Source organism: Lissotriton helveticus, chromosome 1_1, assembly GCF_964261635.1.
Source record: "Lissotriton helveticus chromosome 1_1, aLisHel1.1, whole genome shotgun sequence".
NCBI lineage: Eukaryota > Metazoa > Chordata > Amphibia > Caudata > Salamandridae > Lissotriton > Lissotriton helveticus.
The window spans coordinates 1325113912-1325136911 of record NC_136057.1 but is presented as its reverse complement, the minus strand read 5'-3'; the positions used below and the strand labels follow the sequence as shown (position 1 = coordinate 1325136911).

The window sequence follows — 23000 nt, the reverse complement described above, 5'->3', positions numbered from 1 at the left end:
CCATCTCTCATACTATCAACTCCACATCAAACACCAACACCCTTCAAAAAACTTCAACACTTTTTTGGAAGACTGTGTGAACATCCACACACCGATTAAAGCACCCAAATGCAAGGCAAAGCCTCCAGCACTCTTGTACTCTAAAGACCTTGCAGACAGGTAACAAAATTGAAGAAAAACAAAACTCTTGATGATCTTGTAATGCTGAAGAACTTCAGCGCACTATGCAGAGAGCTCATCGCATCAGCCAAAAGCAAAGTGCTATACCAACACCATCAATGAAGTCAAGTCACCTACAGAGGTAGAACAAGACAATCAAGCACTACATCAACTCCCTGTCTGACTTTCCTATTCCTCTCTACACAGAAAAGGGCAATGTCATCAACCTCTTCTTCAGTTAAAAAATACAGATGTTCAAAAAACACCATCAACAACATTCAGCCTGCTCTTACACCCACCCATGCGCATAGAACCCCACAAAGATAATCCTTTAAAGGCATGTCTCTTGCAGATCTAGCCAATATGCTCATCTCTCTTAAAGACACCAGTTATGAAAAGAATATCTTAACCTCATCTTTCATCAAAACTCTTTCTGTGGTCTCTCTCACCCCTATTCACCACTATCAGTACCTCCCTTACTCAAGGCATCTTCCCAGAGTCTTTCAAGATTGGCTAGGTCTTCTTACTCTACACATCGTACACAATGTCTTCCTGATCACAGATGAAGATGACCCTGCCTCCTGAAATTGCTGAACCTCTCAGCTGCATTTCGCAAAGCCGACCATCCCACCCTCATATGCACCATGGAGTTCCAAATAGGATTCACTGCAAAAGTACTTTACTGGTTCCCCTCACACCCTTCCATGGTCCGCCTCCCACCTTTCCAACCAACACCAGCTTGCTCACTTGGCAACATCTGGATACAAACAATATCTGTCACCTACGCAGTCCGCCAGGGTTACATTCTGTCCCCAGAAATCTTCTCCCACTACATGGAGCATCTAGCTGCTTTGCTCACATCAAGATTAATTTGCAGATGATACCCAAGTGTACTTGAAAGTGTCCTCTGCTTCAGGAATCCAATGCCTCCCACATTCCCTGCATGTCATCTAGACCTAAAAGTCCAACTCCTACCTGAAACTCAACCCAAACAAGACAGAATTCCTATTATTTGCCAAGAACAACAAACAAGAAACAGTACCAACCTGGGTAAATGACATAAACCTTGACAGCTTTGAACCCCAACTTTCACTGAATGCTAAGTTTCATAGATTCTCCCTGGACACCAACCTTACACTCATGGAACACATCGGCTGGTACCAGCTCTCTCTTCTAAAGTAAGTGAAACTGTTTCCTCCAAAAAGTAATTTCAGAACAGCTATTCAATCCCTTGTACTCTTGCATCTGGATGGCGGCAACACCGTCCTCCATGGCCTCACAGGCTTCACACTAGCATCCTTTAAAGGCATCATACACGCCACAACAGGTCTCATCCAGGGCCTCAAGAAATATGATAACATCACCCCCATCAAGATGGAGCTCTATTTGCTTCTCCTGCCAGCTCATGCCATCCTCAAAACCAGCTGCACTATTTACAAAGCCATCGCAACTGGCACCCCTGCTTATCTTGTGGACAACCTCACCCTCTCTAGCGGTTCGTAGCACACCTCAGCACACCCATATACCTTAGGGTGAACTTGTGCTTTTAAAATGCACATGTTATGTTATATGTTACCACAGGGAGGACACCATCAGACTGCAAACTGAGCAGTGTAAAAAAAGGAGAATAAAAGAAGCAGGCCTTTTCCATCTATGTACCCAGGACCTGGATAACATCACCATATCCTTCAGGACCGCCCCAAAGATGCTCCAATTTTACAAAGAGTTGAAGACACACCCTTTTAAAGAACACTGCATCTCAATGCATTACATGTCCACAAACCAGCTGCCTCTTTTATCATTCATTGACTTTATGCTTGTTTCTCACCCAGTACAGTGCTCCACTGTTTTTAGCTAGGTTCACACTATGGAAATACCACATGTATACACACACATTCACAGTTTGAAAACTAAGGTTACTGAATTCAGATGTCCTTCAAATGTTTTTCCTCAATATGTAGTGTAGCATAATGCACCCCATAGAAGGATGCTACTGCATCAGACATGTGTTCACTGTTCCAGAGCCATACTGTGTTCATATGTTTTAAAAACATTAGGTAAAAGCTGTATATTTTGTACTTGAGTTTGCTATGGCAGAAAGGAAACAGGATTAAGTTAGGGAAAGTTTAAAGTGTTTATGCAACACCAAACCATTACTAAAGTGAAAATGAAAAACAATAGAAATCCCAAATCAAATAAAAAAATAGGGTAAAAATGAATAAACAAAATGACATGAAATTGACAAAAAATAATAATGTAAACCAGAGATCTGAATTTCTAATTCGTGTGAAGGACTAGCATCTAGAAGCATAACGTGTCAATGATAGTTTAAATGGTTGTGGGACATAGGCAAAATTTGACACTGACCATGCTGGAGTGAAGGTTGGATACACCATCTAGGTTCATCCCAGTCAAAGATTTTACCTTATGACTTTAGTCAATTTCAGGCCCATTCCACCACAGGAGTATACTTCTAAAGCACCCCAGGACCTCAGTGGAAGCACTGAGAGACTCACAGGGTGTCAGACAGAGGCCAACAGCAGGGCCCTACCCAGGTCCAGTTACCACTAATCAGGTGGACAGTTACAGGACAAGGCTGTTGTAGCTTGCTGTATGCCTGTAGCTTGAAATGGAGGTCAGCCTTATGACCCTTGGATTCCAGTTCTTTGTTCTGGGAACAAGAGGGAGCAGGTTCAGTCATTCTGGATTCTTCTCGGGTCACAGACAGAATGCCAAGTCCTCTTCTGTTCTTCCTCAGGTCCAGGAGAATTTTGAAATGGGCACCTGAAGATCCCACATTTATGACTGGCACAAGCTAATGGGTGGGAATGATTTCTGGGCACGCCCTAACCAATGGGGTAAAATGTCCCAGTGCCAACCTTACCCACTTTGGGCATATTCGATCACACTTAACTTGGGCTCTGAGGGTATGTATGGGGAGTGTAGTGTTCTAGTGTTCTAACACCTGATTCCAGTTTAAGGCAGCCACTGTATGCCCAATAAACACAGACAGACATCTGGATGAAGACAAGTAGGCTTTTCCAGCAACTAGATAGCGGATACACAAGAATTGGTGGTAGTGCAGATAGTTAAAAAAACAGCCTTCTTACCAGCTATAAATTGATTGAGTCACTTAAATCCAGGGCCACTGGAATTATGAGTTTCTGCATCAGCAGTGTTGCCCACATAATTATAGTTTTACTGCATTTGCTCCATAATCTGCAGATTTGAACTAAAGAAACACGATTCTAGCTCAAACGGAACAAAAGTTACTTAAAGCGTGACAAAGTGTTCTGGAGCTTTGGAAGGCCCTTTGCAAAGATTCACTGGTAATCTTGTAGTTGCTTACTGCTGTATTTAGGTGTTAAACTGGTAATAATGAGGTGAAATATTTCCCTTGAGTTAAAATGACAAAATAATGAAGTAATGCTAACCACAAAATGTGGCGCATTGTGCCGCATAATTTACCTTTTCTTGCTGCATAATTTAGTCAAACATGCCGCATAATGTGGTCCTCTTCTGCTGAATAATTCCAGTGGCTCTGCTTAAGGCTACATGGTGGCAAAGATGTATTCTTTTTGAGATGTAATGTAAGGGTGTTATCAGCCGAGATATGGAATAGAGGAGACACTTACAAAAATGTCTGCATTGGATACAGATGCAGAAACCTAGCTTAGAGTATATAAATATTGTTTTAAAATAATGACTTACATATTCACAGTGCTTTCTGCCACAGGCTAGGACCTCATAGCACTATAAACAGGGCCACTGGAATTATTTTCCCTTGTTTTCAAGTGAGCCCCCAGTGTTATAAGTAAAACACCGAGGGGGTCATCTCGATGTCGGGCAGAAGGCCATCCAACAGTTCGTTGGGGGCGGTCCACCCAACATCTGAGGTATCTGTCCGACCGTCGTACTGGGATACAGGTGGTCTGAACAATGCCTGTGGGGGGAATCCACTCTGCGTCCGACAGGCTCAAGGAGCCCATCGGGACAGCAGGGGAATCGTAATCCGAGAATGGAGGAGGTGCCTGCTCAGGCACCACAGTGGGGATTATGATACACATTTACGACAGCCTTTTCATGTTGGTTCTTCCGCCATGATAAGGCTGGTGAAAAGGGTCTTTTGGGGCCCCTAGCAGGGCCCTGTTCCCCATGGCCCTTGGCTATGGGCGCTGGGGTGCACCTGTGGTTCCCACCTAAACATCCAGCGGTGCCTGCCACATGGTGCATGGATGGTTCAAAAGTTTTTTTTTCCTATTGCGGTCCGCAGCACAAGCTGCAGTAGGAAAAATACACTTTCCAGCCGCCAAGAAGGAGGTCATATCCAAATAATGGCAGCGGAACCACTGACTCCTTGTCAGATGGTCCCATTTCTGTTACGATGCCTGTCGGACACTCATCCAACTGGCATTGTAATGAGACCCATAGACAGAAGCCTTGTAGGACAAGCAGGGGTCATCGACAACCAGACAGTGTATACGTAAGAATTGTTTTGCCATCCTGTTCTCTGCCTTTCAAGTGTGCTGAAAGTGGCATTTGTAAACCCAGCAGACCTGGCAAGCAGAATTTAACATTGTAATGTCAAAAATATGCTCACAGACCCCAACCAGCATATTCAGTAAGGTCAGAGGAGTTATCTCTGTCCATTCAGATCAGCTTCAGCTTAGTGTTTGCTTCTGAGAAGTATTTCACACCTTTTTCACACCTATTCAAATGCTAATCACTGGCTCTGAGAAGTTTGAAAACAAATGTTAATTAGCGTTCAGGAACTTCAGGCAGGAAAAACATAACTTTCTAAAAGTTACTTTTCCTTAATATTTAATACAAATCTGCCTTCACACTTGATTAGGATTTTTAATACCTATTAAAAATAGTTGTTTAATAATTTTTCTAGCTAGTCTCATTTACAAGATACAGTATTAGGATTTTAATATGTACTCTGGCTTTCTACATAACACAGCTATGCCTGCCACAGTGAAAAGCAGCTTTTGGGTGCTAGTCACTGCATGAACATGCTAACCCTGAATTTCTACACGTCCTACTTTTACATACCATGCACCCTGCCTTGTGTACTTCAAGGCCTACATAGGGGTGACTTAGTAATATTTAAAAGAGAGTTTACTTTGACAGGTCAAATTGCAGCACTTAAACTGCCACAGTCAGGCTACAATGGCTGGCATGAACCCATGTTTTACACTGTCACTGTTGTGGATGGCACAAAAACTCCTGCAGTCCACTAGTGAGATTTAACTCACAGGCCCTAGATACATTTTGTACCATATACTAGGAATTTATAATTAAGTTAAATATATCAATTAGGAATATGCCAATTCAACCATGTTTAAAAAGGAAGCACAAGCATTACTCATTAGCAGGGATAAAGCTCACAGACTTCGAAAGCTGGCAAAAATATATGGTCCGGCAAAAGGCTAAAAATACTGGGTGAATATGCAGAAAAGAGAAATTTCCTACAAGGTGTAGTAAGGATTTTTAGGGTTCAGATATGGGTATCGTTAAGTGTGGCAAGGTGTTTTAAAAGTTCAGAAAAGGTAGATTTTTGGGGTAGATAAGGATTTAAGGGTTCAAGGAAGGGTAGCATTAAAGGATAGTAAGGTGTTTGGAGGGGGTTTTAAGGGCTAGTAAGATATGGTAGTAAGGTCATAAGGTTTTTCACTCTAGTGAAGGGTAACAATAATGTGTAGCCTGGGATTTTTAGAGTTTAGGAAGGGTAGTAAAGGGGGATTTTGGGGTTCAGGGAGGGATATCATTAAACAATAGTAACAGGTTTTAAGTTCAGAGAAGGGTAGTCTTAATAGATAGTAAGGAGTTTTTGGGGTTCAGGGAAGGGTAGTGTTATGGGAAAGGAAGGTTTTTTTTAAGGTTCAGGGATGGGTAGAATTAAGGGGTAGCAAGAAGTTTGTAGGGTTCCGAGAAGGATAGTGTTATGGGGCCGTAATGTATTTTTAGGATTCAGGGAAGCTTAACAGTGTATTAAACAACTATATTTATTTTAATTAATATATAAAACTCTTACATTTGGAGTAAATTAAATATAATATTAATATTGCAATTTAAAAAAAGTGAAACATTTAAAAAACATATAACAAATAAAATGAATAATTACATTTACTGTCCTGCTGCCAGAGAAGAACAAACACCATAATTAGTTAATTATCTAGGAGACATAACATTGCAGTGGCATTTGTTTGACCTAAAGATCGAGCTCGGTTGTAATACAATAGCTAGACTTCATAAAGAGCTCTGGCTCACAGAACTTGATAAGCAAAAAGTTACAGTTCTTAAAGGGTAAGCTCCTTTTCTATGCAAGCACACAATTTCTGCCCAAATAAAACATGTACTCCTGTTCACAAACATATGGACAGAGCCAAAACCTCTTTCTGTAGAACACCAAAAGTTCTTTTTGAGGTTGATCATGTATGGTCTGACAATAGCTTCACTCTCAAGCCAGCCCTAATAAAATGATGTCCCATGGGCCCCCGTCTAGTGGTGAAAGTAGAATAAGGGGGGGAGCGCACACAAGGGAGAAATGAAGAAAACATATGCCTCCTTTGTAGTCCTGATTGCAAAAGAAAAATGTGGTTCCCTGATATCCGCAGAGGTCAACTGTAGAAGTATACAAGTCATCCAATAAAATCGATGGTAAAGAAGCTATGTTCCTCTGTGGAGTGACAAACACAAGAAGAGGAAGTAAAGCCCTTGAATGAGGAGCAAACCAATGAGATTGACAAGAATGCCAACCAATGATAAGCAGATAACTGACCAAAAGCCTGCTCTAATTAGTAAAACTGTACACAATAAGGGGCCCATTAGAATGGCAGGCGGATTGCCCCCGCCAGATTGGCTGTAGCCACCGCCGGCCTGGCGGGAGCAATCCGCCCGCCAACCTCACCTAAATGACTCCCTGCCATATTAGTATGGCGGAGGGTACCGCGGTAGACGGAAAGACCGTCCACCGCTTTTCCGCCCCGGTCGCCTTGCGATCGGGGCGGAAAAGGTCAAATATGGTGGTGGTGTCTAATAGACACCGCCAGCCATATTAGCATGGGCTTTTTCAGTTGATCGCCACCACGGAAAGGCATGCGGTCTTTACTTTGGGGGCCCCCTGCGGGCCCCCAGAGTGAAGGAGAGGTGGGGGCTGCACACGGGACGGGGGGTACCTGTGGTACCCCCGGCATTTGCATAAACAAAGCAGCAGGCTCCGTGCGGTGCCTGCCGCTTTGTTTATGCAAATGCATACGTGCATTTTTAGCATTGTGGCAGGCGGTGCTGAGAGCACAGTCCGCCACAATGCTAAAAATGCAGGATGCACCCGCCACAGTGGCGGGCGCATCCTAATACCCCCCACGGGGCCCCCACCCTTATGGCGGGCGGTCCCAATTACTGATAGGATAACGGGCGGACTAAGTCCGCCCGCCATCCTAATGACCCCCAAGGTCTTTGACTACAGAAAGCGAAAATATGTCTTTAGGGTAAACCTAGGAAGGAAAGAAAAAAAGGAAAAGAGGGAGGACTGGCTTGAATTTGTTGGATCATGTGTTCCAACCACACAGATATCAACTAATCTGTTCCACCCTCTGTACTTCAATTTTGGCTGGGTTCAGTGGTAGCTGAATGAGCACCTCTGTTAATCACTGGTAAGCTAAAACCCAATACACCACATCAGTAATGTTTTCGTCCTGCTAACCTAAATACAATTTCTCAGTGCAAACACACAATGCCACACTCGCACAGGCAAAATCCTCCACAGCCATTCTACAGTGTATATCTGTACAAAGGTGTTATTATTCCCGAACAGTCAAGATGACTAATAAATCTGTCCTTAATACATTGAATTATTAGTAGGTTGATTAAATAGAAAACAGAATTTTACAAACTGTGGTAGTATGCTATCATTTATACAGATCTTGCAAATTTAGCCTCCCTAACTAGACATGGGATTCACGTGCTACAAACAAAGGGTCCGATTCACAAAGAGCCTCTGCAGTCATTGCAGAATTTCCGCACTCATGGCAGAGTCTCTGCACTCGTGGCACAGTCTCAGCACTCATGGCGGAATCTCCACAATGTGAAACTGCAGTGCGGAGATTCTGCCATGAGTGCGGAGACTGCACCATGACTGCTGAGACTCGGCCACGACTGCAGAGGCCTTTGTGAATAGGGCCCCACGTCACTCCATTAAGATAGTAACACTACACTCAAGGAATCACACCACATAAGAATATAAGCCAAATACATATGTACATAGACACTTAAGTCAATAGTCCACTTCACTGTGTGAAATAATTCATTAGACACTATGGGCCCGATTCACAAAGGTAAAGTTATACAAAAAGTCTAACTTTAGGCATCAAATGTAAGTTTAGACCTAAAGTCTAACTTTACACCTGAAATCTAAGTTTAGACACCTTCTTTTCCACTAAAATTGCCAATTTTTCTAACTCTTCGAAAGAGATTTTTAAGATTCTCAAAGAAATCATTGAGCCGCTGCATTTAGCCTAACTTCCTATGGCTATACTGAACACTGCAATGATTTGGCACCTTTTTTCTAGAAGAAAGTCATGGACATCTACTCCTCCTTCCCTGGTATGCCATTTTGGCTGACACTCTTTGTAATAAATCTATTTTAGATCATCAAGAGGGCCTTCTCATGGTCTTTCCAAATCTTACCATTAACACTGTAAAAGACCTTCTGAATACAGTAAAATCAGTCTCTCCCTTAGACTCAGTTCCTCTCCATATTGTAAACCAGGGATCAGAATGCATTGCCCCCATGTTAACAGAGTTGTTAAATCTTCTCTCTCTCTGATGGGCAGCTTCCCCAACAGTGGAAGCATGCCATTGTCAAACCACACTTAAAGAAACCTAATCTTGACCTCCTTTGCCTGAGAAACTATAGGCGAATTTCATTGCTACCCGCAGTCTCCAAGCTCTGAGAAAAACATGTAAAGAAAAATCTTCTGCCTTCCATGCACTTTGCCACTGGATTCAAGCAAGCCTGGCTGAAGACGGTTGGAATGCCAGAAACCGGTCCTAGGAAGCTTGTTTCCGGTCCAGGGAAGGCATGGCTTGGCAGTTCGGGCTGGACTGTTCCCATGAGGCACAGGGTCAGACTGATTTGCATATGGCCATGTCTGAACTGAGGTGGCAGAGTGGGCTAAAGAACGGTGATGGATTAAACCCAGATCTGTTGACTGGGTGTGAGTGTTTGATTGGTTTGGATGCTCCGTCCATCACCACCCCCTTTTGTACTGCTTTGTTTGCCATAAGTTTGGCAGGGTATGCTCAGACGTGAGTCCCTTACTCACTTTGACACTGGATTCATGCAGGCCTGGCTGAAGACGGCTGGAATGCCAGAAACCTGTCCTAGGAAGCTTGTTTCCTGTCCAGGGAAGGCATGGCTTGGCAGTTCGGGCTGGACTGTTCCCATGAGGCACAGGGTCAGACTGATTTGCATATGGCCATGTCTGAACTGGGGTGGCAGAGTGGGCTAAAGAACGGTGATGGATTAAACCCAGATCCTTTGACTGGGTGTGAGTGTTTGATTGGTTTGGATGCTCCGTCCATCACCACCCCCTTTTGTACTGCTTTGTTCGCCATAAGTTTGGCAGGGTATGCTCAGACGTAAGTCCCTTACTCACTTTGCCACTGGATTCAAGCAAGCCTGGCTGAAGACGGCTGGAATGCCAGAAACCTGTCCTAGGAAGCTTCTTTTCCGGTCCAGGGAAGGCATGGCTTGGCAGTTCGGGCTGGACTGTTCCCATGAGGCACAGGGTCAGACTGATTTGCATATGGCCATGTCTGAACTGAGGTGGCAGAGTGGGCTAAAGAACGGTGATGGATTAAACCCAGATCTTTTGACTGGGTGTGAGTGTTTGATTGGTTTGGATGCTCCGTCCATCCCCACCCCCTTTTGTACTGCTTTGTTCGCCATAAGTTTGGCAGGGTATGCTCAGATGTGAGTCCCTCACTCACTTTGCCACTGGATTCAAGCAAGCCTGGCTGAAGACGGCTGGAATGCCAGAAACCGGTCCTAGGAAGCTTGTTTCCGGTCCAGGGAAGGCATGGCTTGGCAGTTCGGGCTGGACTATTCCCATGAGGCACAGGGTCAGACTGATTTCCATATGGCCATGTCTGAACTGGGGTGGCAGAGTGGGCTAAAGAACGGTGATGGATTAAACCCAGATCTTTTGACTGGGTGTGAGTGTTTGATTGGTTTGGATGCTCCGTCCATCACCACCCCCTTGTGTACTGCTTTCCACGCATTTAAGGCAGTTCTCCATCCAACCCATATGGATTTTCGGCCACAACACAACACAGAAACAGCTTTGCTGGCGGTGGTCAAGGAGCTCAGGCGTTTTTTAGGTGAAGGAGGTTCTGTAGTCATTATCTTTCTAGACCTTAGTGCTGCCTTCCATACCGTAAACCTTCTAACTCTTATTCACAGGATATCTAAGACCGGTATTTAGGGCAGAGCTTTAGAATGACTCTCCTCCTTCCTGGAGAATTGAACCTTTCTGGTCTTGGAGCAGTCCTGCTACTTAGCCAGCTTCTCCCTCAAATGTGGGGTTTCACAGGGATCCTCCCTAATCCCCACTCTTCCCCTTGCCAAGATTGTGAACTCATTTGGGTTGCAATTGGCTTCCTAAGCCGATGACACCCAGTTAGTCATGTCAATTTGCCCGACTCCAGCTCTAGTCACCTATCTCAGACTCCATGCCTTCAGGAAGTAGGCGGCTGGATGGCCTGCTGCAAACTTAAACTCAGCGAGGACAAAGCTGAAGTAATTCTGCTGGGCACCAACTTTTTCAGCAATGCCGAGCCCCCACCAGACTGCCTGAGCAAGTTGCTTACCCTTAAAATCTCAATAAAGAGCTTTGGGATATGGCTGGATTCCAGTCTTACGATGGACCATCAAGCCAAACAACTTGCTGCCAGTTGTTATGGCACCCTGAGACTGTTCAGGAAGATTCTTAACCTTCTCCCTTTTACAGCCAGAAGAGTGATCGTCCATGCCCTTGTGCTATCACATATTGATTATGGGAACTCCTTTTATCTTTGCTCTCCCTGCTATGTCATCAGAAGGTTGCAGCCTGTGCAGAATGCTGCTGGGCAACTTCTGATGAACATCCCTAAACATAATTCTGCTACTAGGGCTCCTAGAGACCCTCATTAGCTTCCTGTGGAACGCTGTGTTCAGTTTAAGAACCTATGCATTATAAATAGCGCAATCAATAAAAAGGGCCCTTACTATTAAGACCTTTAGCCTCCCCATATTTGCCTGGGAGATTTCTTAGATCATCCTCAGTTCATCTATAGAAGGTTCCGAAGATTTGTAGGTCACGTGTGGTGGCTGTTCCACTTGGTTTTTGGCACTTAAGCTCTCGAATTCCCTTCCTCTGGAACTGCGCCTACTGGAGCGTGAACTTCCTTTCCGCAAAGCCTTGAAGACCTGGCTGTTCAGCGATTAACTTCCTATTGCCACCAACATTCGCTGTCTGCTGGGAGGCCTTCGGGTAGCAATGCCCTATATAAGAACTCCAGAATAGAAGAGAATAGACCTGAAGTTCAAGTTTAGTCCTAAAGTGTAACTTGGAGCAAAAGCCTACATTTTGTACTTTTTGGTATTCACAATGATAAGTTACTACTAATAACTTTACTGCTAGTAAACTTACTAGTAGTAAAGTTACTTACCACTAGTAAAATTACTAGTAGTAAAGTTACTAGTAGTAACTTACCTTTGGGAATATCAAAAAGTAGTAAACTTAGACTTTTGGTCTAAGTTAGACTTTTGGTCTAAACTTAGACTTCAGGTCTAAAGTTAGACTTTAGGTCTAGACTTAGACTTCGGGTCTAAACTTAGACTTTTGGTCTAAACTTAGACTTCAGGTCTAAAGTTAGACTTTAGGTCTAGACTTAGACTTCGGGTCTAAACTTAGACTTTTGGTCTAAACTTAGACTTCAGGTCTAAAGTTAGACTTTTGGTCTAACTTTACCTTTGTGAATCGAGCCCTCAATCTCCATTTCCATTACTCTTCATAAATGTGACTGATAAGTCACCACAGTTCAGAAAGAGCTAAAATGTACAAGATAACCCATTGTACCTAGAGCTTAATGTAGTTCACCATGTGCTATAATTTACAAAGCACTAGGTTATACGTAGAACTGAATCCAGTTCATATTGGACTACAATGCACTCAGTGCTTTTCTTTTACCCTAGAGGTTAATGCAGGAGCTTGTCACAAAAAAATTAGATTCATGTGTCTATTGTAGTTATCACTTGTCTATTATTTCTATTGTGTTACTGAATGTATCTCAAACAACAGGAGATGGGTCCTCCCTAACCAAAGGGACAGAACGCCAATGTGAAAGATATATATATTTTTTTAAATCCCTTTGACGACGCGGGTAACTGGCAGCCGCTCAGCACCTGAAAAAAGAAATTGTACAAAATAGTGGTTTGACCAATGAATTTCTGTTTGATTAGTTCTAAAGAATGACAAAATATTAATGTCTTTTATACTCTCCCATGTACATTTGTTGTGATTTTTAATTATGTGTATGACCTTTTGTGGTGATTCTCTACTTTGGCATTCACTCTGTGTTGCAACAATTCATGTGTTTTTATCCTTTGTACGTTTTTTTAATGACTTTTTAACTAAATTTCACTAAAGAAAACATTTGTATATTGGTTCTTGGTGAACAGTTGATATTCTCTGGTGATATTGATATGCTTGGATGAATGTTGTATGAGTCACTAACAGTGTGTTCAAATATATACAAAGGGAATTGTTGTTTTTTTGGTTACTGAATGTATACCTTTGTTCATGTTCAAACGTGATTGCATAGCAATACTTTATTAATAATCTTAAAGTTAGCATGTGTTGCTCCTAAACAAACCACTCAACATTAATATTTGGACACAACTTTGATTTTAGGTGAAGTCTGTATTTATAGTCTAAGGCCTCTAATTCCCTTTAAGGAGGAATTATAATTATATTATGTGGGTTCATCTATAAAATCCTTGCTTGTATTTCCAATTTATGATTGTAGCAGGAATTTATATAGTAATTGTTGATTGTTATACTTCACTGTCAAAGACTAACAGTTCATTGTACGTTATTTCTGATAGTGAGCACAAATTCTGAATGATTTTACATTACGTATTATGTATGTTCACTATAAAGAGTGTTGTAATGGAAGAATCCAATGTGAACAGCGTAAAATCAAGATCCTATTCTCCAGTAGATTCTCTTGCATAATTGGTCAAATAATTTGGATTAACACACCCTCCCGTTGCTGAAGATGACACTGCCCGTCCATCAATGAAAATAAAATAGGTGGTCAATGAATATCATCAGGTGTGCAGGATAAAATGTCTAATCATCTGTTGCAAGTTATTTGTCAACATAAGAAGATATATATGCTTTGCTGAGGTCACCATATTGCTTGTTTTAAAATCCTTGATTGTACTGACTATGTTAAGGAAACATGGATTGACTTACTACTTGCATTCCGTAGGGCTGTCCAAAGCCTCTGTAGCTCTGCTGAGGTTTCTCGCTGTTGGCTCACTATATGTGTAACTGAGAAAGGAAAATCAGGAACAATAATGAAATTGGTGTGTGAATTCGAGATAATTCTGCGTCAATAGCTAGATCACATAGATTGAGCTTTGAAAAAGTTATTTTTAAGGCATGGCCTGTGAGATGGTTTTAGGCTGATTGGTGTATTGAAAAGTTGAGAGCTATAGCAGTAGTAGGTTTCTACTTTTGATAGTTGTGAGCACTTGTTTTGACAGAAAGACGCAGGAGAGTTTGCTGAAGTGTGTAAGATACAACACAGAGCAATGACAGAACACAACAATAGAACAACATAAACCAACAACACATTAAAAACATAACAAAAGTACAAAATATAACACAAAAGAGCTAAAAACAAGCACAACAGAAGACAACTCAAGAGTGTAATGAAAACATGAACAAAATACAAAATAATAAGTCAACAACATCACATTTCAATACTTCCCAGTACAATTTCAACACAACAACATCACAATAGCACAACATATCAAGAGAACATTGATAGTTCATCTGCTCAAAGTAGGCAGTATGTTGGGTGTAATTATGGCCCAAATGGGGACTATTGTGTGGCAATCGGCATGGGAAGTCTGATTCCCACAAGCTATATTCCATTTCTCATGGGCAGTGTTGTAATTGTCCACTATTCCTGCAACCCAGAACTAGCAGTGCTTTTTTATTGGGAATTTTGGTATTTGTGACCACCAGTGCAGCATTTCTGCATCTCTTACAATGGAGATCCTTAGAGGGAAAAGTTGCAACTTTGAACAATCATAGAAAGTTCCTGCCCAGCCTTCCAGGTCATCAGGGTGTTCTGAAATCGCTCTGTTTCCTTGTAGGCCAGGCTGACCCTGCCGTAGAAGTTCTACCCAGCGCATGGCAGGTTGTTTCAGTGGACAGGGATTTAGTGAACAACACGCATACTTACAAGCAAAGTAGGCCAGGGTCGCAAGAGCCACCCACAGCATGAAGGAAACCCCCAGCAAGCCGTACAGGATGGGGATGGACTTTCCCTTTTTGACCGGAACTCTGCGCTTGGGAACCTCTGAAAAGTTAACAGATCCTCAATGTCAACTTGCAAACCCTCAGCAGTACTACAGACATAATGCCACACCCAAATGTTAACTTGACATACATAATTGCTCAGGATAACAACAAAGATTATTAACAAAGCACGCGTTCTAAAATTTTGCTCCCTATAGGTCCTTGAAAAAGCAAATGTTCATGGCAGTGGCAAAAGTATGAAAGATTAAGGTGGACAAGAAACTTAAGGCTCCTAGGTAGGAGTTCAGCTCAATGAGCTGTTTGGCCCGTTGGTCAGTTCCATACAAACTGTCCCTGCAAATGGCTGCTCAGCGCCTCTTTCTGGTTCATTTGGATTATGGCACGCAGTCCAAGTCAGAGGAGGCTGTGGCTTCAGTCCCCAAGCAGGAGACTGCCCTTAATGGCTAAATGATCCACGTTAACCTTCAGTGTAGTCACTGGTGTGGTGGTTACACTGAAGGCACTGAAGCTTTGCTGAATGGGTACCATGTTTGATGCAACCACAAGGTCAAGTTTTTTGTTTTTCAATGACATGCTTCCAAAGCAGGAGTTTATTATTGAAAAACAAAAATCAATTACCCTGATGCAACAGGCGTTTTATCCCAGTGAGTGGGAGTCATTTCATCTCTTAGTACGTTCAAAAGCAAATGCAGACGTGCAGTCATAAATCCAGTACGTTTATGACAAACTCACTATGATAACCTTTGATCCTGCTCCATCATTATGTTTAAAACCATTTGGTAATGACTATAGTTTATGGCAACTTTCACACACATATGGCTTGCTCTGCCAATGGATCCATCTATTACTCATCGACTAACACCGTTGACACTGGTCCTAATTGTAAGATGACAATAGTGAATATGCTTTATTTTGTTAAAGACAACGGGCCGGATTAGATCAAAAGTCTAAGTTGAGACCTAAAGTCTAACTTTACTGCTACTAAAGTTAGACTTTTGGTCTAAGTTTAGACCAAAAACTTAACTTTACTACTACTAAAGTTAGACTTTTAGTCTAAATTAGACTTTAGGTCTAAACGTAGACCGTACCTTTGTGAATCAGGCCCCATGTACTGGCCATAAACTTTTCATCATGGGACCTATTGTTTTCACCCAAGTTTCACATGCATTAATACATAAAGCCACACAAAAAGGCACCCATAAACTAACCTACAGTAAATCTTTCTTTAAAGAAGCTGAGGGCCCAATTCATAAAGGTAAGCTTAGACCTGAAGTGTAAATTTAGACCTGAAGTCTAACTTTAGACTGGAAGTGTATGTTTAGACCTGAAGTCTGAGTTTAGACCTGAAGTCTAACTTAGACCCGAAGTCGACATTTAGACCTGAAGTCTAAGTTTAGACTTCAAGTCTAAACTTTGACTTTGGGTCTAAACTTACATTTCAAGTCTAAAGTTAAACTTGAGGTCTAAACTTAGACTTCAGGTCTAACATTACCATTGTGAATTGGGACTACAGACTTTAGTAATTGTCTAGACCAAATCTTGGTGACTGGTAAGATTTTTCAATACTATGGGGCTGATCACAATGCGGCCGTAAACTGCTCTGCTCCTCTGTCGGAGCCTTTACGGCTTCATCGCAATGGGCCGGTTGGATTCCTTTCCAACCACCTCATTAGGATGTAGGCGGTCAGTAAGGAATCCAACCGGTTCTCCGGCTTGCTTCGATGGGCTCTGAGAGCCCCTCTGCCTTTCGGAATGCCACAAGTAATCTCAAGGGTGGACCTTTCCGCCCTTGAGATTACAATGACGGTGTCCAACAAGGTTTCCATGCCGGTCTGTCCGACATGGAAACCATGCTGGAAAGCAGGGCCCCCTTTGGTGCACAGCCTCCGGCTGGAGACCGAAGGGGCACCAATGGTGTCCCCCTGTTGATTCCTCCCATTTTAATATGGGAGCAGGCATTCCGGCCGGTTTATGGACGGAATGCATGCTCCCATATAAAATATAGGAAATCAACCGAACAGTGTTGGGTCGCATCCTAATGGGGCTGTCAGGACTGCGGACCGGGTGTCGCTCAGTCCCATGACCAATGCGGTGTCTGGCAGAAGTGATTCCACCCGACATTGCAATGCCCCCCTAGGTGGGAGAGGGGAGAACATGAGCATAGAGAGGCAGGGGAGGAGAGGGAACAGAGAGGCAAGTGGATGATGGGTGGGCAAAGAAAAGGAGGTGGGCGAAGGAAGGGGGAACAAAAAGAACCAAACATTGCAGGAGATCTTTAACAGAGAAGTTTAGTGCATGATCAGTTCATGTAGAAGTTAAAGAGGAAGGATTTTTGTTGCTTGCGGAACACAAGCAGGTCTTCTTGGCAGCACATCTCAGTGAGAAGTGAGTGTGAGGAGTGCTGCTTCTGCACAAAACTGGGAATTGTCTGACTTGGTTTTGCAGATCTTTAAATTCAAGTCTGAGGTTGTCTCTACATCTAAGATGTTTTATGCCTCCAGAAATTTTTCATGGCAGAATGTAGGTAGTATTGTTCTAAAAGTAATGCAGGCTATTTTAAATGTTAATCATGCCTCAATAGGGAGCCTATGTAGGCCTTTTAGTTTTGTAGTGAAGTGATCAAATTTGTGAGGCAGGAAATTAAATGTGTCATGAAGTAGAGGACGACCTTAATGGGTGCAAGAGAGTATTTAGAAATGCCAGTGAGAGTTGTGTTGCCATAGTCAATTCTGGTGATAACTATGGATATGATTACCAGACTGAAGTTAGTTGGTTAGAGGAACGGTTTGAGGTGTTTTAGGGTGAGTAGAGATAGCCTGGTTGGCTCATCAATGTGGGTGATGTGAAAGAAACAGAAAGGGAATGGTCAATCCAAAGGCCCAATGATTTTACTTCTCTGGAGAGATGTGGATTGAAGGCGAAGGCTTCAAGTTTATTAAGCTATTCAGTTTGTTTTGAATTTGAGATTATGCATGAGGATGAGTTAAGTTTTGTCCATATTAAGTTTGAGGAAGTGAGTGGCTATCTTTGCTAAGGGGTCTTTCAGAGGGTAGGTGTATATCTAGGTGTAGGCGGCATGCTAGTTGATCTTGAAACCGGTGTGCTTTATTAGGAGTTTCAGCACCTCCATTGAGATTTAAATAGTATGGAAATGAAGATAGAATCCTGGGGGACATTACAGGTGATGTTCTTTGGGTGTCAATAGCATCAAAGGCATAGAAAGGTTGATGAGCTCAAGCTGACCTGCACTTCTTTTCTCAGTATTCTATGGATGCTATCAACTATCTTTAAAGTGGCTGTTTCAGTGCTGTAACCTTTGCAGAAACCACCTAGATAGGGATCAAGGTGGAAAAGGTGAAAGCTCCATTTGGTAGCGCTCAAAACAGTACTAGTGCTCACTAATAGCCTTCAGCTGTGTATTTCAAGCGAAATAAGCGTCAGCAACCCTCCCAGTGCATTCTGGTCAATGCGGTCAATATTTTTCAAAGTTGCGGTTCATCCAGTGAAGCAAAGCTTGATAATTACTCATTTATTCTAATATTTCATTTTCTGAGCTTGATAACTATTCATTTCTTCCAAACTTTTGTTTTCCCAGCTCCATAAATGTGATTAGTTCTTCGTGAGATTTTATGCGGAGCACAGCAGATATTAAGTACCAAACTTGTTTGCAGAATAACATTTAAATACCAGTTCCTTCGTAACTGTTCATTAAACAGTATGATACTTCAAGGGTCATCTTCCTCTGGTGTACAGTCATTGGACAGAGTAATCATTTTATGCAAAAATCAGAAACCTCAATTTGCCAGCAATCAAAACAGGACTGACACTCACCAATAGCCTTCAACTGTGGGTTTCAAGCGAAACACGACTCAGTAGCCCTCCTAGTGCGTTTTGGTCAATGTGATCCATATTTCGCACGTTGCAATTTACTGAGTGAAGCATTAAACTTTTAATATCAAATCAGGACATTTCGCAGCAGAAATTTAGAAAAAGGCACCGAAAAGATTCATATGCAAAAAGAATAATTGATTGACAGAATGCAGAATAATGTCATACATTCACCCCAGTACAGAGATCTGGGCCTAAATCCATTGTTTTTTTTGCTCACCATGCCATTCCAGTATGGACCCAGCCATATGCAAAAAAGTATTGAACCTGCGCCCAATGGGAACAGTCCAGCCCGAACTGCAGAGCCAGGTCCTCCCTGGACTGGAAACAAGCATCCTAGGACCAGTTTCGGGCTTTCAGCCCTCATCAGCCAGGATAGCTTGAATGGCATTGGAGAGCACGGGACTCATGTCTGAGCATACCCATCCCACTCTGGGTGCCACTGGATTTAAGCTAGCCTGGCCTGGGTCAGACTGATTTGCATATGGCCATGTCTGAACTGGGGTGGCGGAATGAGCAAAAGAATGATATGGATTAAACCCAGATCAGTTGACTGGGGGTAGGTGCTTGCATTGTTCAACACTCTGCCCATCATCCCCTTTGGTTTTGCTTTGTTCTCCCTAAGTTGGCAGGGTATGCCCAGACGTGGGTTCCTTGCTCACTTCGCCACTGGATTCAAGCTAGCCTGGCTGATGACGGCTGATTAGCCAGAAACCAGTCCCAGGATGCTTGTTTCCAGTCCAGAGAAGACATGGCTTGGCAGTTCGGGCTGGACTGTTCCCATGAGGCACATGCATATGGCCATGTCTGAACTGGGGTGGCGGAGTGAGCTAAAGAATGATGATGAATTAAACCCAGATCAGTTGACTGGGAGTGAGTGCTTGCAATGTTCAACACTCCGTCCATCACCCCTTTTGGTTTTGCTTTGTTCGCCCTAAGTTGGCAGGATATGCCCAGACGTGGGTCCGTTGCTCACTTTGCCACTAGATTCAAGCTAGCCTGGCTGATGACGGCTGATTAGACAGAAACTGGTCCCAGGAGGCTTGTTTCCGGTCTAGGGAAGACATGGCTTGGCAGTTCGGTCTGGACTGTTCCCATGAGGCACAGGGTCAGACTGATTTGCATATGGCCATGTCTGAACTGGGGTGGCGGAGTGAGCTAAAGAGTGATGATGGATGAAACCCAGATCAGTTGACTGGGGGTGAGTGCTTGCAATGTTCAACACTTCGTCCATCATCCCTTTTGGTTTTACCGAAAAGATTCATAAAATCATCAGGTTTTTTAGAGTTCAGCGATCCAACCTCATATGTGTCAAAGTTTTTTAAAGTTTGGAAATTTGATGCAGACAACTTTCGAAACCAAAGGGGTTTCCTGAGAAGGCCTCTGTAAAAAAATATTTTGGCATAAAGGGCTCTAGAAAACCTGACAATATGAATCTTGCACTTTCCCAAAGTCTTTAAGATGCCCCAGCAGCACAGTCTCTTTAGGGAGAGAATGATGTGGCGAACTCCACTTCTTCCTCATGGCTCGTTCCCGTTGACACTACTCGGCTGGTCCAGCTGGCCTTTCCGTAGCATCTCCATCCTCTTGGCCCTGACCTACCTCTCTCGTGACAGCGTGGTCTGACCAGCACTCAGAGATAGCAGCCTGGCAACAACCAGCATTCTGTGGAGGTCATCAGCTGTGATACTCTGGGGGTTGTACTTTAACCTTTCTACAAAATCATCCTCCACAGCCTTAGTCACCTCATACGATATGTTGTAATCCATCAACCGCAATAAGAAAACATACACGCGGAACTTATTCAGCATGGACGGCAGCTCAGCTGCCAGAAGACTGTCCATGTACTCTTCCATGTTGGGTGGGATAATCTGCGGCTGGAGATGTCCCCGGCAGTTAAACAGCAGAATAGATTTGCCCTCAGACGTGATCAGCACATTCACGTTACTCTGGAATTCCATCTGGTGGAAGCTGAAGTCATAGTCCACCTTTTGCCATGTGATGAGGTTTCCCAGTGCTGCCAAGTTGTGCACCCCTAATGTGTCTAGCTGTCCGTGCTCCAGTGCAGTTTCGTCCACCATGAAGGACGTGTTTCCAGCCAGCTGCAAGAGGCCACTTACCAGGCGGTTGGCAGTGTAGTCTTTGCGTGGGATAAACTTCAACTCATTCATGTTCTGTGTGGGCATTCGCAAATTGTAGGATTGTGCTAAGAGCTGCTGAAGGACCTGGTATATAAGTTCTGTAAAGGCACTTTTCTGGAACAGCCGCTCAGGTTCACGGTAAAACTTCCCTAATGGCAGAACATCCTTGCATGAGTACACAGTGGATATTAGGTGGAGAATGAGGTACTCTACTGCCAGGCCGACCCCAGAAGGGCATGAGTCAAGAAGCCCAGGAGTTCTGCTCTCACTAAAGAGAGCTCAGGCATGAAATTGGAAAACAAGGGTTTACTCTCCCCATCAGGAATTCTGTTTGGCAACAGAGTATTGAAGTGCTGCACTCTGCACCTGGATGGCGTGGATCATGGGAATGAGCGAAGTAGGGGGGCTGTGTACCTGCTGCTCCTCAGCAGTATCCATGCACTCTGCAGGATTCAAGAGGGCGGAGGTGCTATCCCTATCTTCACTGAGTCCACTCAAGACAGAATCCACTGAAAGAATGCCATACATCTCCAGTACATCATTCAGCTTTAAGCCATCCCAGTTATCATACACATTTACCAGGAAGGCTGGCCCCTTCTTCCCAGGAAGGGGGAAATTGAGGTTGAGTGGAGCAGAACAGTTTGGGTTGACTTGTGGCTGTTGCTGTGTGGGGGCCTCCTTTTCCAGCCGCTTTGACTCTCCATATCCGGGGTTTTCATTCAGGTTTCCTGTTGGATGGTCTTTCTGTTTAGTAGGATGCAGTTCCATGTCCTCATCATCTTTTTTAACTTCTCTTCTGGCGATTGGGAGTGTACGAGGTTGAAGGGCAGACTCTGGCTTGGCTGGAACATGCATAGATTTCCTACACCCACAGTGATTCTCCCAGTACCGTAACACAGTAGAAGGTCTGTCTCTCCAACGTGACAGTCCGTTTACAGTTCACATCCACTTCCTGGTGAGGCCAACAATCTGCCACATCTCTGTATTTACCAAAAGGCAGAACCCGGGCCTGTGTGAGAGAGTCCACCCTCTCATAGATACCCATATAAAACTCTGGATCAAACATGTCCTGCATCATACAGCGGAATTTCACCATACTATCAGGCTTCAGGTAATGTAGTGGGGCATTATTCAGTTAAACAAAAAGAGGAGTACCACCAAAGGAGAAATTGAAGGTTTTCTGCAGGGTGGGTTTGTTGGCAAAAAGGAAAGAATTCATCCTTTTGTATAAAACCCCTCACTCACCAACCTAGTGGTGACATGCTTCATCATCGGGGTCCACCCTGGTGACCTAGCGTCACTAGGATGTGCTTCGACACCTGTAATACAGTGGAGCAGGTTGTGACTGTAGGTGCAAAAAAAGGGTGTTAAAAATTGTCCTGGTTTAATTCAAAACAGAAATTTTATTTTAAAGTAACTGGACAATGTTAAAAAGCAGTGGCGAGATACTGTTAGGGAAGTTACGGCCAGTGTATCTCTATATGTGTATTTGTGGGTTGGTCAACATGTTTCTACCATATGGGTTAATACCCGGTATTCCTCAGGACCAAAAACAGCCGAGCAGAGGACGGTAGAAGTAGGTTAATGGCCTTTTACCTCACCAGCAAACTAATATGTTTTCACTGCGTGATGAGCCTACCCCTGCCCGCCGAAGCATTTGAGAGCCTCAAACTAAGTCTTTTTTTACCCATGCTCGTCCATTTTGACTGAGCATTAATACTATTGGCCATTTGCCATTAGGTGCACAGGGGTTCAGGATAGGGTGCGCCTTTTAGGGGGCCCATACCGTCCGTCTCCCTGTTTTTGGTCCTGAGGAATACCGGGTATTAACCCATATGGTAGAAACATGTTGACCAACCCTCAAATACACATATAGAGATACACTGACCGTAACTTTCCTACCATTATCTCTCCACTGCTTTTTAACATTGTCCAGTTACTTTAAAATAAAATTTCTGTTTTGAGTTAAACCAGGACAATTTTTAACACCCTTTTTTTGCACCTACAGTCACAACCCGCTCCACTGTATTACAGGTGTCGAAGCACATCCTGGTGACGCTAGGTCACCAGGGTGAACCCCGATGATGAAGCATGTCACCACTAGGTTGGTGAGTGAGGGGTTTTATACAAAAGGATGAATTCTTTCCTTTTTGCCAACAAACCCACCCTGCAGAAAACCTTCAATTTCTCCTTTGGTGGTACTCCTCTT

The 23000-nt window shown here is 43.4% G+C and overlaps 1 protein-coding gene and 1 pseudogene across 2 annotated transcripts in view; both read right to left on the bottom strand.

Moving 5' to 3' along the window:
* LOC144823579 (uncharacterized) overlaps positions 1-23000 on the bottom strand; it is a 190956-nt gene that overhangs the window by 127379 nt on the left and 40577 nt on the right. The window contains exons 2-3 of one of the 2 annotated variants that reach the window (XM_078682207.1): positions 14686-14802; positions 13686-13763 (exon numbers count right to left, since the gene is read on the bottom strand). In XM_078682207.1, the coding sequence (XP_078538333.1) occupies positions 13686-13763; positions 14686-14802 (195 nt within the window). The remainder of the gene's footprint in view (positions 1-13685; positions 13764-14685; positions 14803-23000) is intronic. The other variant, XM_078682215.1, reaches the window with a different exon arrangement.
* LOC144796669 (mini-chromosome maintenance complex-binding protein-like) overlaps positions 20171-23000 on the bottom strand; it is a 39197-nt pseudogene continuing 36367 nt past the window's right edge.